This window comes from Sphaeroforma arctica (assembly GCF_001186125.1).
Source record: "Sphaeroforma arctica JP610 unplaced genomic scaffold supercont1.405, whole genome shotgun sequence".
Lineage (NCBI taxonomy): Eukaryota > Ichthyosporea > Ichthyophonida > Sphaeroforma > Sphaeroforma arctica.
This window is the reverse complement of record NW_014040153.1, coordinates 20,212-47,095: the sequence shown is the minus strand read 5'-3', so window position 1 is coordinate 47,095 and position 26,884 is coordinate 20,212. Positions and strand designations below refer to the sequence as shown.

General features: G+C 43.7%; 3 protein-coding genes across 3 annotated transcripts; 2 read left to right on the top strand and 1 right to left on the bottom strand.

Moving 5' to 3' along the window:
- Positions 1–1,417: 1,417 nt before the first annotated feature.
- SARC_05947 (hypothetical protein) lies at positions 1,418–2,110 on the top strand (the record flags this gene model as incomplete). The annotated part of the gene is made up of 1 exon (XM_014300172.1): positions 1,418–2,110. The coding sequence occupies one exon, from the start codon at positions 1,418–1,420 to the stop codon at positions 2,108–2,110; it is 693 nt and encodes a 230-aa protein (XP_014155647.1).
- A 1,075-nt stretch (positions 2,111–3,185) lies between these two features.
- On the bottom strand, positions 3,186–4,304 carry SARC_05946 (hypothetical protein; the record flags this gene model as incomplete). The annotated part of the gene is made up of 1 exon (XM_014300171.1): positions 3,186–4,304. One exon carries the CDS (start codon positions 4,302–4,304, stop codon positions 3,186–3,188), a length of 1,119 nt encoding a protein of 372 aa, XP_014155646.1.
- A 5,357-nt stretch (positions 4,305–9,661) lies between these two features.
- On the top strand, positions 9,662–21,536 carry SARC_05945 (glutamate synthase [NADPH]). Its single transcript, XM_014300170.1, has 21 exons — positions 9,662–10,217; positions 10,749–10,898; positions 11,241–11,411; positions 11,616–12,016; positions 12,253–12,427; positions 12,714–12,980; positions 13,144–13,317; positions 13,484–13,650; positions 14,055–14,214; positions 14,372–14,594; positions 14,892–15,152; positions 15,363–15,748; positions 16,081–16,353; positions 16,513–16,795; positions 16,969–17,219; positions 17,454–18,246; positions 18,437–18,662; positions 18,865–19,187; positions 19,416–19,921; positions 20,299–20,783; positions 20,922–21,536. Exons 1-21 carry the CDS (start codon positions 9,834–9,836, stop codon positions 21,151–21,153), a joined length of 6,291 nt encoding a protein of 2,096 aa, XP_014155645.1. The 5' UTR covers positions 9,662–9,833; the 3' UTR covers positions 21,154–21,536.
- Positions 21,537–26,884: the final 5,348 nt, after the last annotated feature.

Below are 26,884 nucleotides of genomic sequence, written 5' to 3'. Positions count from 1 at the left end.
CTTCGTTAACACGTCTACGGGGGTGTTTATTACCCCTTGTAAAGGCCATAGTCGAGGCCTTTCGGTGCGCTGTTCCTCGGATAGTGGTTGGTATTATAATCTTGGGTGATTCATGCGTTTGGATAACATACCCAGTCTTAACTGGTTTCCGACGTTTGTCATCCCAATTGGGTAAAAGTGGCGGTAAGTCCTGTGTATGTTTTCCTGATGTTTACAATCGATCTACATGTTCAACAGTCAAGTCTTTCTTAAGGGTAGCTAACTTATTCTTAAGATCAGTGTTTTCAGTATCTAACTTACTTATGCGCGTTAGCTTAGTAGTCTTAGACGTAGATTCGGGGTTGCCACTTGAGCTTGCCTCTTCCTCTGGTTCCATTATAGGTTCCTTCTGAGATTTGTCCTTGTCCCTTATAATTGGGGACTCCCTTACAATTGTGAACTTTTCTTTCTGAATTTTGTCAGACGAATGGGTTGGGGCGTCTTGAGACGTGTCCCTTGTATCACTTCTTAGCAGCGGCAGCGGTTGCTTCTGCGGCAGCGCTAGCGGCTTCTCTCTCCATCTTCTTCTTTTCAGCTCTACGCTTTTTAAAAGGAGTATTGTCTTTCTTGGTCATAATCTTAACTTATGACTACTAGATTTTTTGTGTGGTAGTTAATCTACCTTAACGCTTAAGTAGTCTAAGTAATTAATACCTTTGCTAACTTTAAAATGTGTAAGATTCGGTCTATTACGGCGATATTAACGCCTTAGAGTAAATAAACACGTAGGTAAATTCTAAGTATCGTGAAAATATCAAAGTAAATAAACGAAATAAGACTTTTAGTAAAGTTAGGTATGCCTCGTGAAAACAGCAATACTCTGAGGGATTGTGAGGCTGAGACATTGCCTATATATAATCCTCTCAGTACTGTTTTCGCCGAAGGGATTTTATTTAGTTTTTCGTTGTCGCTCTATTAGAAACTATGGTATGTTTCATTGGGGCGAATCCGAGAGACTCATAAAATCCTAGCTTTAGAAGAAAAGAAAAATACTCTTGATGTCCTTAGTTATTGTCTTAACCAATAACTTGCCACTTATCAGAAATTACCGACTTAGCCTTCATCAGACTGGCACATCTGGTTGGCTGATCGGAGGATCAACTAGGTAACGTTAATAGTCCCTAGAAACCTATATTCGGTTAAGGCATCTCGCTACCGAAGTATTCAGATATAAATAAAGTTGGAAAGTAAATATAGTTCTATTAATAGAACTAAACCAACTCTTATGTTTGGTATTTTACTGGAGCCTTTTAATGGCCTCGTCCAAATATTTGATATGTAAAATGGAAAAGGTATTAATTAATAAAACCATTAAAAACCATTTAGGAAACTTAAGTTCCTCGTACTGCTTAAGAGTACTTTTATAACATAGAGTCTAATGTGGAGGCCCGGGTATTACGTGGTCGCGTTCGAACTTGGCGTTACCGTGTGGGAAGTCTTTCCAAGGAAGGTTGCCATAGAGGCGCTTGGTGGACTGGCGCCAGTGCTGTGTGTATGCGTCGTGAAGGGAAGTGGCTTTGTCTGTGTGGTCAAGGATGCAGTAGGTAGGGACTTGGTGGTTGTACTTAGTAGCGAACATGTCGATGTCAACGGGGCTGAAGACCTGTGCGACGTGTTTGTCAAACAGTGCGAGGTGAAGTTGGTAGTCGTCGTAGTATGTCAGCGGCGGAGGGATGGGGATGTTGTGGGTATGGGCGATGGCTTTAGTTGTGCGGATGGATCGGTGGCCAAAGCGGGCATGATGGATGTGGAGACTGTCAGCCTGGAAAGCATTCAGGTTGTAGCGCCCGGCAGATTCATCAAGGACTTTGACGGTGGTACCATCGTGTGTGATAAGGCATTGGGCGAGGCTGTCGGGAGTAGGGATTTTGGGAAAGGAGAAAGTGTAACCGTTGCGTTGCATATTGCGTACAGAGAGGGTAGGCTGGCTGGCGTCGGGGAGGACGAGGGCAGGGCCGAGGCCATTGATGGTGCCACGGGCAGGCGCGGTGACGAAGGAGCCGCCCGCGAGCTCAATGACGAATTGACAATGTTCGACGTGGAGAAGTGCGTCAGCGAAGGTGACGATTGAAATGTCGGCGCCGGATTCGATAAGAGCAGTGGCGTTGACAGGTTGGTGGTTGGGTTCGGCACGGAGTATAAAGGTGTTCACATGGTAGCGCACCGGTTCGATGATGGGGTCGGGTGGGTGGGGGACTGGTGGTGGAGATGTGGCTGCGTGAGAAATTCCGTGGCTTCACGAACGGCGACATGCGGTGGCAGTGTAATTGCGGCAGTAGTTGCACTTGAGGGGACCTGGGAGAGTATATTGGGAACCGGTGTGGGAGGAGTCCAAGCAGCGGCGACAGTTGGTGGAAGGACAGTCATAGGCGCCATGGCCAGGCTTCTGGCAAGCTAAGCAGTTGCTGGAGGGGTCTTTACCGAGTGGGACACGTTGGGGACGTTAGGTAGGGGTAGGGGCAGGGGTGTGGTAGGAGACACTGGCGACGCCATAGATGCTGCTGGTACTTAAAATGGATTTGCTATTGGTGGAGTAATTGCGTATTTTAGTAATAATGGTGTCAAGGGTGTATATGTGATCAGTTGTACCCACACTGTTCTGGGCGATGATGTCGAATCCGCCAGGAAGAGACTGCAGTAGGCTGTACACATTAGAAAGTTCGGCTGTGTCAGCATGGTGGCCTTTGAGCTGATCCCAAAGGAGGTTGACTTTGGTAATGCTGTCATTTAGGGAGGGTTGCTTGGGGAGGGTGATGAGTTGAACGAGGAGTTCCCATATGTGGCCGATGGTGATGGAGTTGAAGTCGTCACAAAGGCGGCGATAGAATGCGTGGGGGTCTCGGTCGAAGTAAGTTGGTGCCAACGGTCGTTTCGGATGAGTCGGCAGTGGAGGCAGGGCGCAGAATGTGAAGGACGTTGTGTTTCTTAAGGATATGTTTGAGTTGACGATGCCAGTTGGTGAAATGGATGACTACTGAAATACTTGAGGGGTATGCCGGTGCTGATGCGAACGTCACGGATGTTGGATATTTGATGGGAGTCGTGGCGGGGAGTGCCAAGGAGAGGAGAGTCTGAGCGATTTTGGGGCGGGGTTGACAAGCGGGTAGATGGGGAGCATTGTTCAAGCTTAAGAATCTTTCTTTGGGCTACTTGTAGCTGTTGACGGAGGCTATGGGGATCAGAGGCAGCAATTTCCGCTTAAAGGGTGGCGAGTTTGTCATGAAGCTGTGTGGCGGCAGTGGTGAGGTCTTCGTTTTCGGTGAGGGCCTCCTGTAGAAGTCGTGCATGTTCGTGTTGTTGTTGGATGAGGTTGGCACGTTGTGCGTTGCGGTCAGTGCGCAATAAGCAAGGGCGGGAGTTCTACGGAGTGCGGCGTGGGTAGCTTCAAGGTGAGTGTCAGGGGATGTAGTGGATTGTTCCTGTGCTTGAATGAGTTTGAATTGGGCATTTTTACATTCCTCGAAGTATGTGTCACGTTCATGACGGATACGGGCGAGGTCGTTTTGCAATGTGGTGTGTTCGGTGGTTGTGTTGGTATTGATGTCTTGTATGCGGGTAAGATCTCGATGAACGTTATCACGTTCGAGGACGATGTCATTGTAATTAGATTGCGCCTGAGTGCGTTCAGTGATGAGGGTAGCTCGTTCGGAGCAAATGCAATCAAGTTCGGTGACAAGCTGATCGCGCTCAGTGATGAGCGTGCCTCGTTCGTTGCGGATGTGATCGAGGTCATTAGCTAGAGAGTTGGGTTCGATGGTGTGTTGGTCGTGGTCAGCTCGAGCTAAATCGCGGGCAGTATTAGCAGTGTTACATTCGGTGAGGATTGTATGGCGCTCGTGACGAAGGCGTGCAATATCGGCGTTGAGAGCAGCAATGGAGTCAGAATGTTTGGCAGATGCATTGCGGATGGTGTCGAGATTAGTGGATAAGTTGGCGCGGTCACGTCGAATACGGGCGAGGTCGGATTGTGCATCAGTGTTGGCCCTGTGAGAGTTGTTGAGGTCAGTGATAGCGGATATGGCATCGAGTTCAGAGAATGCAGCGTGTGTACCTAAGTATATGGCGGTGTTGTTGACGTGAGGGTTGTCGTTGGTGTCAAGAACAGCAGATAGAATGGTGCGGGTAAGCTGGATGTGATGATTGGCGTGGGAGATATTGGTGTATGGCTGGAGTGTTGAGAAGAAGTCACGTTCGAAACGTTGGGCGCCCTCAAAAGACGAAAAGGTAGTGATAGGGGTTTGGCCCGTGGGCGGAAGTTGACTCATGGTGATGTGTGAGAAGGAATTGGAGGAGCAGATATGGTGATATCAGAGGATCAAAGGTGGTGAGATCAGAGGTGGTGAGATCAGAGGTGGTGAGATCAGAGGTGGTGAGATCAGAGGTGGTGAGATCAGAGGTGGTGAGATCAGAGGTGGTGAGATCAGAGGTGGTGAGATCAGAGAGAGGAAGTGTGATCAAAGGATCAGGGGTGTAAAATTAAGGTATGTATATAGGGTATAAGATAATATATATTCGATATGGGCCCATAGTCTGTTGCAATAAATATTTGCTTAACGAAGTAACTTTATTATTACATATTGGCTATACAGTATAGTAATTACCATGTGCCCTTTTAAGATATTATTACAATTATTCGGCTAAAATATGAACCGTAATATATTGTGGTCTTATAGGGTTTTTAGTAAATGAGTCATAACAGAATCAACCGAGGCAGCTGTTCGAAAACTGTTAAGATCTTAAGCACATGGATAACGCGATGACCGAGCAAGATTGCAAAAGACATGGGGGTTGCACACTCAAATATTAAACAATTTGCATCTCAAGTGTATCACAAATGCAAAAATTTTCAAAATTAGCCTGATCAAGCGCTACGAGTGGGCTCAGAAGAAAAGCGTATATGAAGTATCGCCGTGGTGCCGGACTATCAACACACGACTGTGCTAATATAGGGTTCACAGCGCCCAAAATGCATACATATTGAAAGTTATACGAGAATAGCCCCTGATGCAATGAATAGAAAATTTAGTCGGGTGCAATGACGAATTAATGAAATGCTTGGGTACACTTTAGAAATAGTTAAGAATAAACAGTCAGCAATCCCTAATTTGACGTCTTTATACCATATTTACAATCAACGGATCCTTCTTGGATGCAAAATCTTTCTCTCACATCTGTTTTGTCTCTTGGGTATCATAGTGGTACAGGTTCGTTGGTCCATTGGTAATCATAAATTATATATAGCTCAAAATGAGGAATCTGATTTTGGCGGCAAATGGACAGGTGTGAATATCAGAATCAAGTGAAAGACCACTTTATTTGTAAACCTTAAATCGAAGTATGCCATATCAGTATTTTGTAGATTAAAATTATAAGTCCTATAGTTGAAATAATTGTAAAGTCAGTCTAGCCAGGCTGTAAAATAAAGGGGCTTTTACTCTGAGACTGTCTATATAGTTTTGCTCCTATCACTCTCTAATTCGGTTTAGATTTATTCCAGTTTATGAAACAAAAATAATTGGCCACGTGTATGCTTTATAACTATCTATAGAAGTCCCCGGCGTCATAAAAAATGTATAAACTGTCGCGTGCTATCTACCCCATTTAAGGGCATAGACAAATACATGTAGTTGGCTGACAAGGGTTTGAAAAGTAAATTATTTGCACACATAATGTTGGCTATGTATCAGCTATATTCACGCTTTTTTCTTTCGAAAGTTCGTCGGAAACTGTCAGCAAATTCTGGAGCTACGGCAAGTCATGAGAATGCCCTCTGCTTGAAGTCTGTCGCATATATTTGAGCACCCGGGCTATTTTCACATCCACATCTGCTCAGCAAATCTCAACTCTCGTTGTCTTCGCCATGTAACACGTACATTACAGTTTTCCACTGTCACAGAGACATCATTATCGGCTAATACTGTCTGGTGTTTTTACCTCTGGACCTTTTGTATTTACCCCCGAATCGATTGTTATAAACTGATAGATCAATGCCTACAAGCTCATCATCTATTACTCTATTTGCTATCCTACTTACAAGCTTCATCCACACATGGCATACATCAGGAAATCCTGTTGTGATGCATGTTTATATTCATAATGAATCGAGGGATGATCATTAAGATATAATGCTTCACACTCACCCATAGTAGCCTCAGGACAAATATTCTAAATACAGACGCACGTGTAGAAAAGTTACTAAAAATACCTTCTTTATTTTGTCCAGGATCCATTTCAGGCCTAAATTTGGACAAAATTGAGGTACACAAAAATAGGGTTTGGTGCCTGAGGGTCATATAGCTCTCTAAAAGTACATATCCTGGTACAGTAACGTACATACGCATATTTTAAATGCTTCTTTTTATAAAGCGTTCAAGCATCGACTTTACTTTAATTCGTGTTTCCATTGATGATGCATGCGTTGACTCAGTTGTTGGCCATAAACAATTACAACTTGGTAGAAAATATCTCTGAGAGCCCACTTCGGTGGTGTCTCATGAACTACTGTATCCCGCACCCAAACCAACACCACATAACGCATGCACTGAATTTTCGTACCTAACAGGCAAGTATTGCCGCTATTGTTATTTATACACATTACATATTGTACTTCATTTATAGGTTATCATATAAATATATGCTATATCACTTCTTTGAGAGTGTGGCAAGCCATACGTGAATTTACACATCAGTATTCTGGTACATACTGCAATTCTGCAAACAAATTTCGAGTCCCAGTATATAAAAATTGGACAAAAAAGGAGGTGAACAATAGAAGAGGTAGAGAAAAACGGAGGTTTGACTGTAACGTGAATACCTCTTGATTTTTTAGCTAAATACGCCCAATTTTTCCGGTATCCAAGTTCCTACCCCCCCCTCCCCAAATAGTAAGTAGCGTCATTCATGTGAACATGACCATCATTAGAAAAAGTAGAATTAAGGGAGAACGGACAAGTCCTTTAGGATCATGAACCTCTGGAAGTCTCGCTGGGTTTTCATTTTGAGTTTAAAAATAACCCAAAAAACTCAGACTGCGCGTAGTACTAAGAAACCTCGCACTACTACTGGAGGGGGTACTGGCTCTACTTCTACCGAACCGAAAGGTGAAAAGAAGGTGAGAGCGCCTTGCAAGAAGTGTGGTTACACATCTTTTCATCCAAGCCCCATTCCCAAGGGGAGTAGAAAATCAATTTGAAATCACCCGTGAGCCCGGGACAGGCTTCCAGAGGGTCATGGTCAGATATTTTTGGACAAGCTAAAATAGCTCGTTAGAGGTAAAGAAAAAGATATTGTCCGGACTATTTAGTCCGAAATTGTGCTCGTCCGAAATTCTGAACTCTGGGGGGACATTTGGACTTCAGGTAGTATTTTCTATTTAGACTTTTGTTTTCTAAAAAAGATATCTGTTAACTGAATCTGAGTTTTTTTATAACAAATAGTTAGATTTGAAAGCCGTTTTCAGATATTAAAAAAAAACAAATATTTTTTTCCATCTGTTTTCATCTATTTAAATTTTTTTCTCATATATGCAGACTTCTATTTAAAAAAAAAAAAGGATATCCAAGATTCCAAGGCAATAGTTTTATAATTCATTCATAGCCTTCTAAAATAACCTTGACGAAATTCATGTGTCTCCCAAAAATGTATGGCCAGAATATAAAAATAGAAAGGATGCCTGGCTTCTGTGTTTTGTAGGCTTTGATATACTAACTTAAAAAAAATAAAAATGCTAGTACAATAGTAGAGAGGAAATCGTTTTGTGTCTCCCTCTGGTCTGAGAGTGTGGGACGTGGGTCTGCTTGGTTGGGGGAGGGGGGTTTCCAATTTGGTTTTATGGTCCAATTGAAGCCTTTGAAGTTTGAAGGCGATGTATTTATTAGGTTTAAAAAAAGATGATATTAGACATTTGAAAAAAATGTGCGTCGAGCGGTCGTTGCTACACACGCCGTGGTTTTGATATATTTTTTTTGCTAATAGTTATTGGTGCAAACTATTATTCTTCATTTCATCGTTGGCAAAAATGAATTTCATCGATAATTTTTTAATATATATATTGAGCAATAAATTGCTTTTTGAAAAACAGTCATGGGCACGATTTGTATTTACCGTGGAGGCGTATACCTGCTGTCTCCTGCTCTCACCTCACCCACCGAGTCCATGACACCACGTTAAACCAAAAGTGGAACAAAGCATGTGATGACATATAAGATTTGTTGCTGAGTCACTATTTCTCAATATGGATTGGCTGAATACACTTTTCTCAATTAGCATGTGATAGAAAAAATAGTTGATTTTCTGTCCAATAGATTCGTAGAATAGAAATATTGTCATTGACGAATGAAATTTAATTCTATATCACGTTTTCTGCAATTTTATATGATTTTGATGATGACATGTGGTATATTGTCTGTAACTCTGTAGTATATTAAATTATTTTATTTGAAACATTTGAAATACCAGGCCTATGCGGCCTGTTAGAATGATAAAATAAGAGATCAGATAGAGAATAAAAGACCAGAAAGTTGTGTATCATATTAATCTTAATATATAGAATGGGATAATACAAGGTAGCATTTGGTATTTAAGTTATCTAGTATTTTTAAATATCCCTGTCGTTTACTAGTTTAGAAATTGTTGTTTGACATTCATGCCCAACACGCGTTGGGAAATTACATGTGATAATATTTTTTGACACAATTCTTTAGAAATAATAAATTTTATATTTTTTTAAAACGTGTCTCAAAATAGGTGTATAGCCTATTCCTATATTTTCAAAAAAAAATAAACGACTAAAAGACCGCTAAATTCAAACCAACAACTGAGACTGTGAGGCTGTAAATAACTGTAAGGCTGAGCAGGGCTGAGTGCCTGAGAGTCGCTGAGACAGTGTGACTGTAACATTTCGGGCTGACTGTAGTCACTATTATTCACTCCACTGTATGTAATTAGAAATAAATACACTCTACGGTGTACATACTATATAGTCAACAGCGCATTACACTGGATCCCAGCTGTTTATTTAGTGTCGCACAGGGTGGTGTTTGCCCCTCTATGGCCTGTGTCTTTATTAGTTTATTTCTCAAATTCTCTTTCTCTCTAGGAGAGTATTTTTTTTTAAAGAAAAGAGGAGTTATTTTGGATATTGGACTGTGGACATCATGCGCTTTTCTACCAAAAGTGTCATCACATATATTTACCTGATTGTCATCAAAGATCATGAAAGTAAAAAAAAAGCCAAAAATGATAATTCCTCCAGTTCTCCGCCCTCCAGGGCCCATACCCCCAGTCCAGGTCCACAGTCCACAGTCCACAGTCCACAGTCCACAGTCCACAGTCCACAGTCCACAGTCCACAGTCCATACTCCACACTCGCCACAGGCTCTCTCTATCTATCTATATTAGTACGTCTCGTTCTCTACTGCTGGTATTTATGAGAAGTCTAGTCTCAGGACCAGGATCAGGATTCAGGGCTCAGGTCTTCAGGACTCAGGACCCGAGAGTATCGAGAGAGTCAGACGTATGACAGCGCGTCCATAAAGTCATGGAGTATTTTTTTACTCTCTGTCCGAAAATGTTCATAATAAATGTTTACAGCGGCACTAAAATCCTGCCACTCTACCTCTTACGAAGCTAAAGTATTTACCTATAATACAAAACGAGTTTTGCCACTTACGAGCTGAACACGTTGCAATTTTAAATCTATCGTCAGGAAGTGATATATAAACTTCTGTTCAGATAAACATATCAATTTACTTTGTTGGACGTTGGCAGTGACCTTCTCTTACAAATCTTTTACTATGGCACCTAACGCTAACAGAATCAATGCAAATGTCGAACCCAAGCAGTACACTCACTGCTGTGGAGTAGAGCACGAGAACGGTTTTGAGGCATATCCCAAAAAGGATGGTCTTTACAACCCGGACAACGAGAAGGATGGCTGTGGTGTAGGTTTTGTAACCAACATAGACGGCAAGGCAACACACGCGAATGTGCAGGATGCGCTAGTTATTCTTGCACGCATGTTCCACAGAGGTGCATGTGGCTGCGAAGAAAACACTGGAGATGGAGCTGGTATCCTTACTGGTATGCCTCATGAGTTTTTGACGCACATGGTCACCAAATCGGGCATCACACTGCCTGCTCCTGGATACTATGCTGCTGGAAACATCTTCTTCAGTAAGGTAAGTATTGCCGCAATGCTATATGATTCTCATGGCTTCGCCATGCCTGTGCAATATAGCTAGTCCATCATTCAGTCTCTGGATATAATTCAAGGTTTTATGTTGTTAACGTAAGCAATTCCGTGCTAGATATCGCAGGTTAAATAAACTAGCATCCTTAGCGTCTAGTGATTGCTGTTAAAAATTCAAACTGCAAGAAATAGACAGTAGAATGCCAATGATCGCAGGTTAAACAGACCTAACAATTTAACGGCTTGTGATCGCAATTAACATTTTAACGTCTGGTTAAACGCTTTAAAATAGACTGAGAATTCTAGGGTGTGCTACGCTTGTTGTACATGACGTTCGATTTTGCGGTTGGTTCGCTTGTTGTATTTGGCTTGCCACCGGGCGCTTGCTTTGCTGCTTAGATTTGACTTCAAACTGCCAACAATTTATTGGTTACTAAAACTAGTATCCTTTCAACACATGTGCTGGTACACTTCTTTGCAAGCTTTTGACTGACCTTTGTATCGTATACTACCTCTACAGAAATCCGAGGCGCTTAAGGAGGAATGTAGGTCCGTTTTCACCTCTACAGCTGTAAAGCTGGGTCTAGAGGTATTGGGCTGGCGTGTGATTGAGGTGGACAACTCACAAGTGGGTCCCTCTGCACTGGCCACTGAACCCTCCATCGAGCAGGTGTGTATATTTTGATAAGTAAGGTGGCCATACTAGTTCGATACGCGAGTTGTATAGTCCAATTTTGTAAATAGGTCAATATCTTTCGCTGATTTCTGTTGTTTTAGGTGCTTGAGCATCACGTAGGTTAGAAAGGGTTTAGAACTAGTTTTCATTCTTTTTCTCAGGGAAGTTACGATGCGGGTAGAATACCCGAGACTTGCGGTTTCGCCAAGCTATTACACTTGTATTTTATCAGCAAGTTTAGTTAAATAAGCGACCATAATTTCAGTTGTTGAAAGAGGTAGGTCATCTTCTGGAGGTTTAGGTTATATCTTTTCAAACATTTTACCTTTTTATCAGGTTTATATCAAATCAAAGGATTCATCCCTGAAGGGGCTGGATCTAGACCGTCTTGCATACACGCTTCGTAAGCGTCTGGAGAAGAGTCTTCCCAAGGCAGAGAAAAGTTTCTACATCTGTTCTCTAAGCACTGGAACCCTAATTTACAAGGGTCAATTGTCGGCATATCAGGTATGTAGATTGCACTTCATGTATATGCCTTGGTATTGCACTGATGCGGTCCTTGTATTCAGTTCGATTCAACTATTGTGTAATGTGCGTCCGTCCGAACGCACGACGAGCACCATGCTCTTTTTATGTTGACATAGGCAACGATTTAACCAAGTCTTTTTATTGGTGAGCTAACAAGTAAAAAATAACACTTACACTTAATAGGTTGGACCTTACTTCAAGGATCTTTCAAATCCGGAGTTCAAGTCGCACATGGCGCTAGTACACTCGCGTTTCTCCACCAACACCTTCCCCAGTTGGTCAAGGGCACAGCCTTTCCGTCTCCTAGGTCACAATGGCGAAATCAACACACTCAGAGGAAACAAGAACTGGATGCGTGCTCGAGAGGGTATGCTGAAGTCCGAGCAGTTTGGTGACCTTACCGAGAGTCTGTACCCAATCATCGAGACCGCTGGTTCCGATTCTGCTGCATTTGATAATGTATTGGAGTTTATGGTTATGGACGGTAAGCGTACGCTTCCCGAGGTTATGATGATGATGGTGCCCGAGGCGTGGCAGAACGATGTCAACATGACACCGAAGAAGCGCGCTTTCTACGAGTACTGGTATGTTTAATATACATGCGTGTTTGTGCGTATGCATGTATATTATAAATTAGGCATGTTAATATATGTACAGATGTAGCGTACATAGTATGTTTCAAGTGTACTTACTGTTTTGTGCGCTTGAATCAACTTAGTTAGTTTTAGATGGTTGTTGATAGTAAATGTATTCCATAGATACAGAGAATTCTAGCGAAATGCATCCGACTAAAATTGTCCCGCCATTTTGTTACCAACAGCTCCTTCGTTATGGAGGCTTGGGATGGACCCGCTCTATTCACATTCACCGATGGTAGGTATATTGGTGCCACTTTGGATCGTAACGGTCTGCGCCCAGCTCGTTACTACATCACCGACGACAATCGAATGATTATGGCCAGTGAAGTCGGTGTACTGGACGTGCCTCTTGGAGCGGTAAGTTGGGGCTTTGTAAACATCTGTGTGTTTCACGTTTAAACTGTTGATGTTAAGAGGCTAGGATTATATGTATGTAATCCTGGAGTCATATGTCAAGATTTGCATTGTTTTATCTTGAGTCCTCCAATTACTTGGCGAGTGATATAGTAGTGCATTGAATATTAAACTACGTACGATGTCGTGGATTATACAGCGATTCCTTCCGTATACCTCGTTGCCTAGAGATGTTATATATGAAAACTGACAATATCTGCCTTTATCCTATTGAAACGTTGTCCAACAGATCAAGAGCAAGGGACGTCTACAACCTGGAAAGATGCTTCTCGTCGACACACTCGAGCACACTCTTGTCGATGATAGCCAGCTTAAGGCCGAAGTGAGTAACAAGCACGACTACCAGAACTGGTTGGACACGAACTCGGTGAACATCACAGAGATGGCATTGCTCTCCAGCAAGCCGCACGAAGTACAGGCTCAGAAGGGCGTGTTGTTCGACCGCCGGTTGCCTGCTTTCGGGTGGACTCTGGAGCACATCAACATGCTGGTCAAGGTGTGTGCCCTGCATGTTTACTGTGAATGTCCGACGTTAGCTGTTCTCGTTACTTACATTTTCGGTTGGCTTAGAGTGTATTCGCGGGATATATACGCACCAACGTTCATGAACCCATATTAATTGCGTATTTCGGTTGTTTCTTCCGATAATCAATTAACAGCCCATGATTGAGCTTAGGAAGGAGGCTCTGGGATCTATGGGTAACGATGCTCCCTTGGCTGTGCTCAGTAAGAAGCCGCGCCTGATACACGAGTACTTCAAGCAATTGTTTGCTCAAGTAACCAACCCCCCTATTGATCCCTTCCGTGAATCCATCATCATGTCTCTGCGTCAGGTATGTATGGACCCATTGAAAGTCACTGATTATATCTCGTTGTAGATACTTTGTAAGTTTGGTATTTTATGGCAATTTTAGCTGGCAACGAAGTACACATTTGTCTCGGATTGTATCTGGACTTTCCTATTAAACTCATTTCGGAATACTTCACACGCTCGTGCAGGTGATTGGCCCTGAGTTCAATGTATTGGATGAAGCCGCTGAGCAGTGCCAACGGTTGACCATCGACAACCCCGTGCTTTCGCTTAAAGAGATCGCGTGCATTCGCAGTCTCCACAAGGAGAAATCTCAGTGGAAGGTGGCTGAGATAGACACCACCTTTGCTCGCAGGTGTGTTTGAAGTGTTTCGTTGTAACGCATACGTCTTTTTTATTCAGGTAGCTGTTCTAGTGATAATAAATCAATGTGCTTGGGATTTATTTGTTCCTCATGAGGGAATGGGCCCATTTGTATAGTCTTTGTCTTTTTTGTTCAGACTGACCCGCGTTTCGCATGTGTTTTCTTTTTAAGCGGCAAACAATACTGTTGGAACGAGGTCGCAAATTCAATCTATCAATGTATGCCAATTAATTTGTGATGAAGCTCTTTGCGGCTATTGCAGTATATACAGTGCATTCAGTACACATCCGCGTACCTATCCGTATAGTTCACCAGTCATATTCCCAGCAAAACCGACTTAATAAAAATATATTATACATCCAACTGATCGTCTATCACCAATCTCACGCTAACAGCACCGGTGCTGAGGGCATGATGGATGCTCTGGAGCGCATCTCTGACGAAGCCGTTGATGCTATCAATGACGGCAACAAAGTCATTGTGCTCACCGATCGCAAGGTTGGACGCGAGCGTGTGCCCATCCCATCCGCTCTGGCCGTTGGAGCGGTGCATCAGGTGTGTCCGAGTTTTCGATGTTTAAGTGTATACAATTTGTTGCGTTTTGTTTGATTTTGTCTGATCGTCAGGACACGCCAATCTCACGGTCGGAGTTACGCGCGACCGCCTCACGTGTACTTACTTTATAGTGTGCTAATCTACTATGCATGAATAGTACCTGGTCCGCGAGAAGAAGCGCTTGAACGTAGCCATCATCCTGGAATCAGGAGAGGTGAACGTCGTGCACCAGATCTGTCTGCTGCTCGGTTTTGGAGTGGACGCTGTCTGCCCTTATTTGGTATTCGACACCATGGCGGCCCTCAGAAACGAGGGTCTCCTAGATGCCAAATATGATGACGACACTGTTGCGAAGAACTACCAGGCTGCTGTCAACTACGGTTTGTTGCCTCTCATTAAACGCACCCGTGCATCCACACATACACGTGCATGCATACTCGACTTCATTGTACATCCTGTGTTACCAATGGTTGTGCATGTATGTCGCGTGGGTGCATATACTCGTAATAATCATGCATATAATCTTAATTCGGATAGGCTCATAATCATGCATATAATCTTAATTCGGATAGGCTCATAATCATGCATATAATTTTAACTCGGATAGGCTCATAATCATGCATATAATTTTAACTCGGATAGGCTCATAGATCCATGCACATGTTTGACCCGGATAGGTATGCGCAAGGTCATGGCCAAGATGGGTATCTCCACGCTCATGTCGTACAAGGGAGCGCAGATCTTCGAGGCTGTGGGTATCGCCGAGGAGGTGATTGATCGCTGCTTCACCAACTGTGCGTCGCGTATCAAGGGTGTTGGATTCACTCTGTTGGCAGAGGAGGCCTTCTCACGCCACGATATTGCGTTCCCCTTGGAGCGTGATGACATCGTCGAGAGCCGTCTGATCGAAAACCCTGGAGACTACCACTGGAGAGACGGTATGTGCATGTAGTGGTCGTTGTAAGACGCAGCTTATCTGAGATAGATCGGACATGTATAGTATTTTGCCATGTTATGATGATCTATTATACTACTGCATCTGGCTCAAAAGTGGGGTGTGCGAAACATGTTTCATATTACATGCACGTATCTTACCAGGACATGCGTCTTATCTGATACTTATATATGGTTTTTGTTTACATTCGTAGGTGGTGAGGACCACATGAACCACCCCAACGTGGTGGCAAGTGTCCAGGATGCCGCACGCCGCAACAACAAGCAGTCGTACGAGAAGTACGTGCGCGAGAGTGACAAGCAGATCAAGAACTGTATGCTTCGTGGTCTGCTGGAGTTCAACATCACGGAAGAGGAGAAGATCCCAATCGAAGAGGTTATCCCTGCCGAGGATATTGTCAAGCGTTTCTGCACCGGAGCCATGTCGTACGGTTCCATCTCGTTGGAGGCTCACTCCACGCTTGCTGTGGCACTGAACCGCATTGGCGGAAAGTCCAACACCGGAGAGGGAGGTGAGGAGGCCTCGCGTTTCGATTCCAAGGCTGAGAATGGTGACAGCATGCGTAGCGCTATCAAGCAGGTATATTAATGTATGGATTGGGGTTAGCTACACGCTGTGGTCGTAGTGAGTCTGCTGAAGGTCTGCGACTCGTGTTCGTCCGCACTAACTCTGAGTAGCATCTTGTGAGGTCGGTTGTCGATGTGCCGATGTGGCCTGTGCATCAACACTTTGTCCTTGTTCTTTGCGACCATGTTTCAATGTCACCTCTCATTACATAGGCGTATACAGAGATATCGTAATAGTACTATCAGCTACAGAGTTGTCACAGCAGTTATCAGTATTATTCAAAGACAACAACGGACCCACACTCACAACTAATCCCAATCTCTGCTCTGTTCTCGCCTCTCCAGGTCGCCAGTGGTCGCTTCGGTGTATCCGCGTGGTACCTATCCAATGCCGATGAGATTCAGATCAAGATGGCCCAGGGTGCCAAGCCCGGAGAGGGAGGTGAGCTGCCCGGCTTCAAGGTTTCCCAGTCGATTGCCGACTGTCGTAACTCGACACCAGGCGTGGGTCTGATCTCACCCCCACCGCATCACGATATCTACTCCATTGAGGATTTGAAGCAGTTGATCTATGATCTGAAGTGCGCGAACCCCTCCGCTCGTGTCAGTGTCAAACTGGTAGGTACTCGGGTGTCATTGTGCTTTCTACTGGCTGATTTTCGGTATTACTCATAGTCAATTAGAATCATTGGACTACTCGAAAACTCGGAAAGTGATACTTTTTATACGCAATGCTTGCATTCAACTCATCTGGTACACACATACACAAACTAATAGGTGTCTGAGGTTGGAGTTGGAGTCGTTGCCGCCGGTGTGGCCAAGGGTTACGCCGATCACATCCTGATTTCCGGTCACGACGGTGGTACTGGAGCCAGTTCATGGACTGGTATCAAGTACGCCGGTCTACCCTGGGAGTTGGGACTATCGGAGACTCATCAGACTTTGGTTCAGAATGATCTGCGCGGTCGGGTTGTGGTACAAGCCGATGGACAAATCAGACACGGACGTGATGTCGCCATTGCGGCGTTGTTGGGTGCGGAAGAGTTCGGATTTGCCACAGGTGTGTAGTGTGGTGGTGTTTGTTGGAAACAACTCATTTGTGTTTTTGGGCACTCCACGCTCGGATTTAATCTCAATATTGACTATGGTAGATAGTAGGCCGCAATGGTAGTATGGTATGCCTGTGCTAGTCTCTAATCACAGCCTTGCCTCCCTTTCCTGTTCACTGCACAGTGCCCCTCATCGTTATGGGATGCACTATGATGCGTAAGTGCCACCTGAACACGTGCCCGGTAGGTATCGCCACTCAGGATCCCGAGCTTCGCAAGAAGTTCACCGGAACACCCGAGCACGTGGTCAACTACTTCTTCATGGTGGCTGAGCACTGTCGCGAGATTATGGCGTCTCTGGGTCTCAGAACTATCGAGGAGATGGTTGGTCGCACGGACAAGCTGAAGATGGACAATCACGCCCACGGACCCAAGGTAGGCTATATTCACCCACTGTGCCCCCTTTTCCTGCCTGGGCTAGTTTTGTATGTATATTTTCCTATGTAGGAGGGGTTGTTTATCAAGTTTGTACGGTGCGCGAATCTGGGAGTGCGATAAAAAATATACTGTATAGCAATAATCTGCCGTTTTTGAAGGTTCTTCCATATATCGAATTAGAATAGAAAATTGTATTCGATACTTAATCATACCATGTTCTTCGTGTTTTAGGCCAAGACCGTTGACCTGACACCTGTGCTCAAGCGTGCCACCGAGTTGCGACCCAACACGGCCACGTACAACGTACAAGCCCAGGCCCACGAACTTGCCGAGCGCAAGGATAACGACCTTATCGTACGCTTCCAAGACGCGCTCAAGAACCAGACCCCCATGAGCCATGACCTGGACATCACCAACTTGGACCGAGCGTTTACCACCACCTTGTCACACGAGGTGATGAAGTCGAACGGAAAGGGAGGATTGCCCGACGACACCATTACGCTGAACCTCAACGGAAGTGCCGGACAGTCCCTGGGTGCATTCCTGGCCCCAGGTATCACGATTAAGGTGACTGGTGACACGAACGATTACGTCGGTAAGGGTATGATGGGTGGACGTATTATTGTGCGCCCTGGACCCTACCACTCGGAATTCGTACCCGAGAACAACATCATTTCGGGTAACGTGTGCTTGTACGGTGCCACAGGTGGAGAGGCATACTTCAGAGGTATCCTGGCCGAGCGCTTCTGTGTGCGTAACAGTGGAGCCACCGCTGTGTGTGAGGGTGTTGGAGACCACGGTTGTGAGTACATGACTGGTGGATACGCCGTTGTCCTGGGTAAGACCGGGCGCAACTTCGCCGCCGGTATGTCTGGAGGTATTGCGTATGTGCTTGATGAGAACAAGCAGTTCGGTACTATGGTCAACAGCGAGCTGGTTTCGCTCGACGCGGTTGAACTACCAGAAGACCTGGAATTCCTACAGGGAGTACTGCAGAAGCACCTTAAGTACACCGGCAGTGATGGTATGGCATGTTTGTAGTGTTCTCGTTTGTGGCTTTTCAATTCAGTCAGTGCATGGTACCCCCCCAGTGCTTTATCCTTACTAACGCAAAAGGGGTTCGGAATAAGTCTCGAGTTTACATACTTAAAGCGAGCAAAAATGATATCCACTAACTTTCCACTTATTTGTCACTCATACGCATACGCGAACAGTCGCCCAGCGTCTGTTGGACGATTGGGCCAACAGCCCCGCCAAATTCGTCAAGGTGTTCCCCCACGACTACAAGGCGGCTCTAGCTGCTGCTAAGTCTGCGGCCGAGGCCACCGCTGTAGCTGATGTGGAGACACTAAAGAAGGTGGAGGAGATCAAGGACGCTGGCACTGAAGATATCGAGGACTTCATTGTCGACAATGAGAGCGAGGACAAGAAGCGCGCACGGTATGTCTTGTTGTTCAGCTTTGTACAAGCGTATGTGTTTTGAATACGGCTTGGCCGTTTGGCCAGTGTCTATCGAAAAGTACCGTTGTTGAAGATTCCCGGTGGTTTTATGTTAGTATGAGTATATCATCAAATTTTATGACAAAGCTTGCACTCGTCTCTTCCTAACATCTGGCGTCTCACTTGCACCCAACATTCACAGACTGGCTAAGCTCGACAAGCTGCGTGGTTTCCAGAAGTACAAGCGCAAACCCGACGGCTACCGTGCACCCGATAAGCGTATCAAGGACTTCAAAGAGATCCGTGTGGGTCTCAAGGAGAACGAGTTGAACATCCAGGGTGCTCGCTGCATGGACTGCGGTGTACCATTCTGTCAGTCAGATACTGGATGTCCCCTGGGCAATGTCATTCCCCAATGGAACGATCTTGTGTACAAGAACCGATGGGAGGAGGCGCTAGAGCGTCTTCTGCTCACCAACAACTTCCCGGAGTTCACTGGACGGGTCTGTCCCGCCCCTTGTGAAGGTACGTAATTATCGCGTGTATGTCGCGTGTAGCGACTAACGGTGTGTTTTTGCTGGTTAGCAATTTCAAGTGTACTGATACGCACAGCTGGTCTGTCCGTTGGTACTTACGTGTAATGGTGGGACGAATTGGTGGTACAGCGTATTCATTGCGTTAATCAGAAATGTATGGATGTACCATTGTCTCATCTCATCTCATGATTTTATCTACTTCCCCCCTGACTGACAGGCGCGTGTGTGCTTGGCATCAACGAGCCCGCCGTAGCCATCAAGAGTATTGAGTGTGCCATTATCGACCGAGGTTTCGAGATGGGATGGATCAAGCCTCAGATCCCCAAGGTGCGCACTGGGCGTAAGGTGACTATTGTGGGTGGAGGTCCCGCTGGTATGGCTGCGGCCGATTGTCTGAACAAGATGGGACACACCGTCACCGTGTACGAGAGACAGGACCGGGTCGGTGGTCTGCTGCAGTATGGTATTCCCAACATGAAGCTGGAGAAGGCGACCGTGCAGAGACGTGTGGACCTGCTGGCCGCTGAGGGCATCACCTTCAAGACTAACTGCGAGATCGGTAAGAACGTGGACGCGAAGGAGCTGTTGACGTCTTCAGACGCCATGTTGCTGACTGTGGGTGCCACGTGGCCCCGAGATCTGCCCATCCCGGGACGCGAACTGAACGGTGTTCATTTTGCCATGGACTTCCTGACGCCAACCACCAAGAAACTCATGGACGAGGTATGTCTGTGTCACGTTTTGGGTGTGTGTCGGATATTCGAAGTTTGTCGAGTATATATGTATGTGTTGAGTCTTCACCTTGACCTCCTGTCTGAGCGTGAGTGCGAATAGATATAGCTGTTGTTTTTGGGAGCCTATCGAGTCTTATTGTAGTGTATATACCACGCATGGTTTACGGTTTTAGTTTTACGATTTGATGATCTGGTATTGATGATCTGGTATGTTTTGTGCTCAGTTTTCAGCTGTAAAAAGAAAATTCATTTCTGCTTCGGAGCCCGATATAAGAGATACTACAGTGTCCTCCATCATAGTCCATAATTTAACACCTGGCCATCCCTCTCTGGATTTTACCTCATTTTTTTTAAAAACCACCACAGAACTCAACCAAGACTGATCTGGACTGGACCATTAGTGCGAAGGGAAAGAAGGTAGTGGTCATCGGTGGAGGTGACACTGGCAATGATTGCATCGGTACGAGTGTACGTATGGGTGCCACTGGAGTGACCAACTTCGAGATCCTACCCCCACCCCCACCCTCGCGTGCCGACGAGAACCCGTGGCCTACGTGGCCCCGAATCTTCCGAGTGGACTACGGGCACTCTGAGGTGGAAACCAAGTTTGCACGTGATCCCCGTGTGTTCAACATCATGGCCAAGGAGTTTGTGGGTGATGGAGAGGGTAACCTCAAGGGTGTGACCACCGTAAAGGTGGAGTGGACTAAGGACGACAAGGGTGCGTGGAAGATGGCTGAGGTACCGGATTCCCTTGAAACGTACGAGTGCGATCTAGTGTTTATCGCGATGGGTTTCTTGGGACCTGAGGCTACGCTGAAGGATGCACTTGGCACTGACGTTGATGCCCGGTATGTATTATTGTCCGGTGTGTGCTCGTATTGCTCTTTCGGTTATGTATTTGCTGCATATCGGGTTTGATGATTTCTGCTCGTTAATATATACCCGTTTTCCAAAATATGAACTAAACATTTAAAATCCGATTGCAGATCCAATATTAAGACACCCGCTGGTCGATACTCAACATCCGTCGACAAGTTATATGCTGCCGGCGATTGTCGACGCGGTCAATCACTCATTGTGTGGGCTATCAGTGAGGGACGCCAAGCCGCTCGACAGATCGATTTGGACTTGACGGGCTGGACCACGCTCCCCTTACCCGGAGGTGTTATCCCGCGTAAGCAAGAGGTTGCTCAATCACCTCCCCTAATCGGCAGGTAAATGGTCCCGCTGTGTTATGAGGGTGAACCCCTTGCAATACTCCCATGACGGCCACAGTCATAGTTACAAGAAGACGTTTGGCGCACGCAGGAATGACTAGGTCGTGTCAAAACGCAAGTTATAGTTCACATTTGGATGATATACGTGAATATTTGTAGAAGCACCGAGCTGATAGAAGATAATACTGGATTCACTATTATTTTTAGTCACATTTAATTAGGTTTGATAGTAGCACCAGAATTTCGCTGGTGTGTTCTCCACTTCCTGTGCAGCATTTAAAGCATAAAACTCTAGATGTGAGATGTTTAGGCGATAGACAAGTTGTCTACCCTCACAATCACAAATGATAATAAATCATTGAAGCGAATGGCTTCCTGTATCAATTTAAATGGCTTGCTGCATCAATTTAGACAAGAATAACGATGAGTAAAATATAAGTTGAAATTAAACATCGGCCTGGGCGATGATTAAATTACCGATATAAATGATGAGCGTTCTATTATACTGAAAATAATTTAGAACATCAGTATTTTTAAAAAGACATACAAGACATGATCGATCGCAGCAGGCGTTTATCGCCGAGGTAGGACCTGTTTTTTTTTAACCACATTTCGTGTTTTAAGATCAGTCAGACAGTGTACATTTTTTGCCACTTTGAGGCGCTAATTTTTTTTAACATGTAATTTTAAATCATTCTTCGGTCCTCATTTGGATGTGGAATTGAGGATGCCTTTGCACTCACGCTGTACAAATATTTACATAAACAGTTATCTAGTCACAGCTTAAAGTCACAGCTTGAAAACACAGGTTATAAAGTATAAAACAATATATAAGAATAAATAAATGCTCGTTCGTTGCCTACGATTTTTACTGGGCCCAAGGCCTTTCACCTGCCTTCTTTTTTGGGTCTAAACAACTAGTTCACATTGTGTTGTTACTTTAAGAGTTTATGGCATCAGCATGTTACTTATTCACTTTCGTTCGCCATTTGGTTCTTACCTGTAAGCGGAATCCACGCACACGCTACATATTTGGAAATATATTAGCACCAGAACACTGGCTTCAAGTTGCGGCCTTTGGGATTGTCAGCCTTTCAAAAGTCAGGTCGACTCTTATACTATATAATAAAAGTATCTTATATTCTTTGTGTAATATATAATAGAAGTAATTTCTGTTCTTTTGCGTGATATAGCTTTGTACAGTATACTCTTTGTTCATTTTTTGAGCTTTTAATTAAGTAGTATTCACTATATATTAGTGCTGTGGTGCTGTGGCCTGTGCGTGTTTTTTATTGTTATCTTTTGTTGATAATCGATAATGACGAGCTAATTGGGACCTGTTAGGGTGTCACCGATCGTTTTCAGTGTTTCACTTTGCAGTGACTTTCCTTCTTACACTATCAGTATCTGTCACACACGTACCCTTACAATGTCGACTAGTATATAGTAGTAGCGAGAGAGAGAGAGAGACACACACACACGCACACACAGAGTAAGCTACCATACTGGGATACGACTCAAAGAGTCTTCATAGTCTTTTCAGCAATTCCAGTCTTCTAGTATATACACAACGCTCTAACCTCCCTTTATCCCGGTATTTAAAAAACAACACTTTGTTGATTTATGTATTCAGAAATAAGAAAATGCCCACAGAAGCATAGCCTTCTATCTCCTTTATTTTTTTTATAGATGTCAATGGCAGAACTTAGTGTTATATCAAATACAACAACTGGATACAAGCGTACTGAATATTCGTACTTCTTTATTTGGGACACATGCTGCGGATAAGCGAATAAATAAGGAGGAGCTGGCAGGCAGGCTTTTAGGTTAGACGGATGGTTGAATGGTGTGCTTGTCAAACTCGAAAGAATTGTTGACAATATGCTCTGTATGTTCGAACCACGTGCTTCACATACATTTCTACTCGACTTATGCTTGTTTAGAGCCCGGAACGTATAATATATGTCTTGCAATCTTGAATTATGTGGGCGAGTCTAAAGCCCCATCCGCTGCAACTCTACACCAATGATTTTCGGATCTGAGCTCTGTATACCTCGGATTCTGCTAGGATTGTTCTTCGGGAGAATGCATGAACATACATATCTGATGAAATACTATTTTCGAGATCGTGCGTGCTATTGTCATGAATCCATCTTGAGCTGAAGTAAGAACGTACAGAAAAAGCCAAGATTAGCCAATCGAAATTACTGTTTCTATATGTCGTGAATGCGATTCTCATTAAAGATGCTATGCCTTAAATCGTAATGTGTCGGATCCCTTTTGTAGCTTCCCAAATACACCAAATGTATTGAATAAGGATTTAAGCTGCCGAGATGCACAATGAAGTGATAGCCACCACACAACTCGCGTGCTACAGACATAAATGCAAGCCAAAAGTATATTTGCAACCTGGCGTCATATAATCCGCAAACCATATCTATTGTAACCAGCAATAATTTGAACGATGCGAAGTATTCGGCAATATACGCCTTGCGAAGCTGAAGAAAAGCAAATCGTCGGTCATTGTCGGCCCAGTGAGGAGTGGGGACTGGGGACTGACTCACCGAGTCTGACCGATCTGATGTACATACATATGTTTTGTTTTAGATTTGTATCCGTTTATTTTGTTTATATTTTGTTCTTTTTGTAAGAAAATACAACTATTATATAAAGCTTCTCTACAAAGAGAGAGAGTAGTAGACTATTTATGTATATAACTAAACATTCGGCGTGCATTCTCCGTCTCGCATACGCCGCTGCTATGTCTACAATTAATACCCCACTGCCAAACCCAACATTCTGGGGGTCTTAAAAAAGAGTCCTCCTCTTTTCTGGTTGTATGCTTTATGGTTATTGGTGAACACTTGACACTTGACAGTCGACACGTGATGTATGTAGCTCTCAAGCCTTTACTCTTTTATAGTCTCGGCTCTCAACTCTCGACTAACACAGTACATACTCCCCGGGCGATTCCGAAAGTCTGAAATCTCTGAATCTGATGCTATGCCTTCTTTTAAAAAGGGTCCTCCTCTTTCTTGTTATGCGCTTTATGGCACCTTGACAGTTGACAGTTGACACATGATGTGTGGCCGTATGGGAATTGGGAAGTTGGGCATCCCACCTATTGTGTCCGATTTTCAGCCGGGGCCTTTTTTTTATAAAAACAAATAACAAAACGTGCAGAAAAGATTCCGTTACATTTATGTGAATATTTATTTAGTACATAGCGTTGAGCTTGGAACGTATTTAAAAAATAATAATATACTGTAATACCATGACGTAATGAAGACAAAATCAAATATGTACACAATACTGAATACATAAATACAGTCAAAATGTACTGAACATAGATACAATAATTTTTCATAGCCTTCTGAAAATTAAGCAATTTCTTTAATAAAAAGTCTGTAGGTAATGGATATTGGTCAGGACTACATATTGTAGTATGAGCCTTGCGGCTATGCCCTATACATCTCTCAATAGAGATTTGGAGTCTTGGAAAGTCGATTTTGTGTGTGCTACAATAGGTAAAGACGTGAAGCTTTTTCATTGATCTATAAAGGGGGGTTTTAACTTCCACGATGTGTAAACATCATAAAAGTATGAATACATATGTAAAATTTTATGACCACTGAGTACTGACCAACTGTGAAATAATTATCGCGAACAAAAAGGCACCACGAGGCATGGCCTATGAGGACATGCCAAGCCAACACAAAGCTACGCTGCTGTAGTCAATATGAGAAACCAGGGTAGCGACAAAACTGATGACTGACAAAACAATTCAATTTTGAAGCCAATTCAAAGCCAACTCGATGCCAATTTCATGGATTCACTCCATATCTACCCAATGTAAAGCTACAATGGAACTCACTAAGGACACCGCTCTAGTCATCTCACTACTAAATATCCGACTTCCAGGTACTGACGTTCTTTAAAATACTATTTTGTCATTTTGACCACGAGAAGAACTGAAAAAATGAATATAGCAAAGTAATATAAGTTATAATATGTTTTGTGCGGAGAGTGAGAATAGTTTTTGGTAATATTCAAGCCAATTCGATTGTCACGGATTTGTGTAAAACAAAGTTTGGACATGAAAACCTTGTTTGGGTTTGAATGTGATATGAGTGTACTCAGTGTACCTCAATACCCCCCCTTTGCGTCTACCTATAGTTTACAACAACGGTGGGACCAAATTCTGATAGGTTGTGCACGTATGTGAATGCTTCGGCAATGTCGATTGGCTTAGCGATATGATAAGAACAGGAAGAGTATTGTTCTTCAATAAGATGTGAAGGTCCCACATTGTAATAGCAGTAATGTTACTGATTGTAAGATTTTGACGAAGCTTCCGAGAGAGAGAGAGAAAGAGAGAGAGAGAGAGACGAGTACACGATGGTAAGAATTATCCCTTTGTGTCTAGATTCGGATAGCTTGGATAGTTGCACTAGCATGTTTGGGAATCGTAGTAGTCGTGCGGTGTCTTTGATATAATTGGGGCGTCAGAAGGCTGATATTAAAGTACAGCAGTGATTTTTTTTACGATGTATGACGCTGTACACTTCATTGTAAATACCCTGAATTTTCTTTAGAAAAGCCAAAATTATCACTGTCATCAGCTTTGGATAATGACATAGTAAAATAGTATGTGATAACTAATGGTTGTGGGGCGTTGTGCTTCCTGGTGACTGGTGACAGTGGTGAGTGGTAACTCGGGTGGGCTGAGCGCCTGAGCCCGATACACGAAACGTGACGAAAATCACGAAATCGACAAGGAAAAAAACAATACAAGTTGGAATTTAAAACTTGAGGCGGAGGAATTTTAGATCCTATTTCCAATATTTAGTTTCTTCTAAATCTGAAATCTTATTTTTGTATAACTGAATACCATAGCCTTCTAAATTGAAACAAAGACTATGCCGCTATGGTCTTACTCACCTCAGGCCTCAGGGTTTCGAAATCAACGAACAAGATTTTTTATAAAAAGGGTTTTGGATTTAAGGGCTGTCATTTTTTTAAACGGGTTCGGATTTATGTTCGGATTTTTTAAAGCGTTCGGATATATGTTCGGATTTTTTAAAGTGTTCGGATTTATGTTCGGATTTTTTTTTGGGCGAATCTGTCTTTTAGCTGTGTCCTAAGATGAATTTTCGGACTATTTCTTTAAAATGGCAAAGCCTGTGAAGTTAAACATATTTCCTAGATTCCAGTAAAAAACTTGCGCATTTAAAAAACCGCAAAAGTGAGTTGATGTAGATTTTTTTTCTTCGAATCCCGTTAAAATCCGATCCGAACGTAAATAAGGGGTACGATACTACGATGCCCTCGGGATTTTATTTTTGCTTTTTGTTGAAATTTTAGAATTAGCTTCCACCCATTGGTGTAGAGAAAATTCGAGCAGCGTGTTTACGTATTTCTATTAGAAGTCTGGGTGAGAGTTCAGACTGTGGCCTGTGAGTGTGAGCGCAGTTATTAAAAGATATATCTTTTTTGTTTTTAGTTTAAAAAAAAAGTATAGTTTAGAAGGCTATGTTTTTAAAACAAACGATTAAATTTTAGTAATTTTGAATACGAAAAAAGAAAGATAGTTCTATTACTCCGATGTATGCTTTTGCTCAACAACTAAAATATCAAAGTGCGTTTATTCTTTATTGGATGGCAGTCTGGCATCAACACCAACAGTGGCAAGGCCTGCCGTCAGCAGTGGCGCGGGGGGGGGGGGGGGGGGG